At 38.7% G+C, this 3,585-nt stretch overlaps 1 protein-coding gene across 1 annotated transcript; it reads left to right on the forward strand.

The window, feature by feature from the left end:
- The first annotated feature begins 1,026 nt into the window (after positions 1-1,026).
- On the forward strand, positions 1,027-2,322 carry LOC109221510. The gene is made up of 2 exons (XM_019385988.1): positions 1,027-1,588; positions 1,685-2,322. Exons 1-2 carry the CDS (start codon positions 1,027-1,029, stop codon positions 2,320-2,322), a joined length of 1,200 nt encoding a protein of 399 aa, XP_019241533.1.
- The last annotated feature ends 1,263 nt before the right edge of the window (positions 2,323-3,585 follow it).

Here is a 3,585-nt window from a genome sequence, read left to right on the forward strand (position 1 = left end):
AGCACTGAATTCAGCAGCTCCAGAGTTTAACATGAATTCAGCTGGTATTGGATCAACTAATGGAGGATGTGTAGCAAACATGAGAGAGAGTGGAAAATCTGGTAACAAGGAATCCACAGCTCAATGGGTACAAAGAGCTTTTCAGGGCAATGAAGTGGATAACTTTGTAGGAATTAATACATCTTGTCAAGACATCCCCTCACAGGATACCTTGGTAGATAGGGATCTGACCAACAAGCCAGAAATCCAAACAAATGAGAAGTTAAATCCAAAGGTGACTGAAAAAGTTCAATGGAGTGGGGGTAAATTATGGTCAGAACAAAGAGAGATTGACTCAGATGAAGATGAAGTTCCAGTAGGTGCACAACATGATGAGGAACCAATGCATGAAGACAAAGAGGAAGAAGAACAAAGCATAAATGATAAGTCCATTACTAATACTATCAGCAAAGATGATATCACAGCAACAAAGGAGAAAAATGGGGCAACTGAAAAAGAAGATAAAAAGGGCATGAAGGAACAAATACCTACTCCTGGAAATGCAGGAGAAGGAAGAGGGAGTGATACAGTGGATCCAGGAGAAACGGGGATTGATGCAGGACAACTTTTAACTTGTGAGGATCAGCAGAATAATACCATAGAGGGTAAGGAAAAGTTGCAATTCAAACAGCCATTAGAGGCAGCCGAAATCACTGTTCCATTGGAATAAGTGCAGATAAAGATTTTAAAGAAGGGAGAAGAGCATTCTTTGATGCCTAATCTTCAGCAACAAACAACTATAGATAATGTAAATGAGCAACAAATGGATGATACACAAGGAGGAGGTTTCAGAACAGGGCATGATATGGATGAAGAATCAACAGCACAAAATTTTCAGAATATAGGTAGGCAGGGTGATCTATCTCCTAGAGTTCTTGAAAAAGTTAAATCTGCAGCAAAGAACAAAAAGAAGCAGCAAAAAGATACAGTTGCACCTACAGGTGGTGTTCAAACAAGGAGGACCTTATCTAAATCACTTGTTCAATAATGGATGCTCTAATTTGGAATATAAGGTCAGTCAATACTCAGCAAGCTTTTGAAATGCTGATCAAAATGCATAGGAAGAATCACTATGATTTTATTGGTTTGATGGAACCCATGCAACAAGTGAGAACACTGGAAAGGTATAGAAGTAGAATAGGCTTTGCACAGGCATTTGCTAATGTATCAAACAAGATATGGGCTTTCATTGATGAGGTATATGAAGTTACAATAATGTACAACATGGTTCAGCAATTAACTTTAAGGCTGTTTCATACAGAAACTCATGTAGAAATGGTCCTTACACTGGTGTATGCTAAATGTGATGCCATAGAAAGGATTGAACTGTGGGATTCATTGTACTATATGGCAAATGACATGACAGTACCATGGTTAGTTGGAGGTGACTTCAATGTCATATGGGATGAGGAGGAGAAATTTGGGGGACTTCCAGTTCATATAAATGAAGTTGATGACTTCAGACATTGCATAAATACCTGTAACCTGAGTGATCTTGGATTTAAGGGCAGTATATTTACATGGTGGAATGGTAGGGCAGAAGAAGACTGTATTTTCAAGAGATTAGACAGATGTTTAGCTAACTCAGAGTTTCAGCAAACTTTCCCAGGGTTAGAAGTGTAACATCTTCCTAAGATTGGATCAGATCACAGTCCACTGCAGTTAAAGTGTGATATAGAGAACCCTCCTGTGCAGAAACCTTTCAGATTTTTAAATTTTTGGGTGGAGCATGCAGCATTTAAGGAGGTGGTGCAGGAAAACTGGAATGTAGATTTCTGTGCAAGTCCATATACCATCTTTAATCACAAGTTGAAGAAGTTAAAAAAGGCATTATCTGTGTGGAGTAAAAAAACATATGGAGACATTTTTCAAAAGATAGCAAGCATGGAGGAGGTGGTTATTGTTCATGAAGCAGAATTTGAAGCCAATCCTACAAGGTTAAACAGGCAGAGGTTACAAAAGGTCCAAGCAGAACTTACTAGATTTCTAGCCTTGGAAGAAAAATATTGGAAACAGAAGGCTGGCATGTCATGGTTTAAAGATGGTGACAGGAACACTAAGTTCTTCCATGCTCAAGTAAGAGGTAGAAGAAAGAAGTTGCAATTATCCAGAATTCAAAACAGTCAAGGTGTTTGGATAGATGATGAAGCAGAAATAGCTGCAGAGGGAATTCAATTCTTTCAAGATCAATTCTCTGAAACTGCAGTACCAACAACTTCTGATATAATAAATCATGTTCCTTCTTTGGTAGATATGAATCAAAACCAGGAGTTAACAAAATAGCCAACCTTGGAAGAGGTAAAAGCTGCAGTATTTTGATTAAATGGAGATAGTGCTGGAGGGCCAGATGGATTTACAGACAAGTTCTATCAGTCCTGTTGGGATATTATAGGAGGGGATCTTTTTGATATGGTTAGAGCATTCTTTAATGGGCATGATCTACCAAAATGTGTGACTCACACAAACCTTGTGTTGCTTCCAAAGAAGAAAGTGGTATGTACATTCTCTGATTTGAGACCCATCAGTCTCAGTAATTTCTCCAACAAGGTGATCTCAAGAGTGATTCATGAGAGGGTGGTGGGACTGCTACCTAATTTAATATCTGAAGAACAGTCTGGTTTTGTTAAAGGAAGAAGCATTGTGGAAAATATTCTCCTAACACAAGAGATTGTCATAGACATGAGACTAAGGACAAAGGCAGGTCCTAATGTCATCATGAAGTTAGATATGACCAAGGCATATGACAGATTGTCCTGGCTATTCCTGACTAAGGTTTTAAGAAAAATGGGATTTTCAGAAAGATTTATAGGCATGGTGTTTGGCATAGTCTCAAATAATTGGTACTCAGTCTTAATAAATGGTCAAGCTCATGGTTTCTTCAAATCTTCAAGGGGAGTGAAGCAGGGGGATCCATTGTCTCCTACCTTGTTTATTTTAGCTGCAGAAGCATTGTCAAGGGGCCTTAATGCACTGCATCTAAACTTATACTTTTGTGGGTATGGTATGCCTAAATGGAGCCCAAAGATTAATCATCTTGCTTATGCAGATGATACTATTATTTTTTCATCATCTGATGCTACATCCCTTAGGTTCATCATGGAGGTTCTTGATGCATATGAATCAACTTCAGGGCAGTTGGTAAACAAGGCAAAGTTAGCTGTATATTTACACCATTTAACAGATGCAGAAGTAGCAGATAAAGTGGAGCAGGTTACATGAATAAAGAGACAAGAGTTTCCAATTATATATTTGGGGTGTCCTATATTCTACTCAAGGAGGAAGATGGAATACTACCAGCCTATGATCACCAAGGTGTTGGATAGACTACAATCATGGAAAGGTAAAATGTTGTCCATAGGGGGTAGAGCAGTACTCATTGCTCATGTACTGCAGAGCATGCCAATTCACTTATTATCAGCTGTCAATCCCCCAGCTTATGTGATCAATCGACTACATAAGATATTTGCCCAATTTTTTTTGGAGTAGTTTAGTTACAGGCAGCAACAGACATTGGGCATCTTGGAATACCTTATGTATGCCTACAGG

This window comes from Nicotiana attenuata, unplaced genomic scaffold (genome assembly GCF_001879085.1).
Source record: "Nicotiana attenuata strain UT unplaced genomic scaffold, NIATTr2, whole genome shotgun sequence".
Classification (NCBI taxonomy): Eukaryota; Viridiplantae; Streptophyta; class Magnoliopsida; order Solanales; family Solanaceae; genus Nicotiana; species Nicotiana attenuata.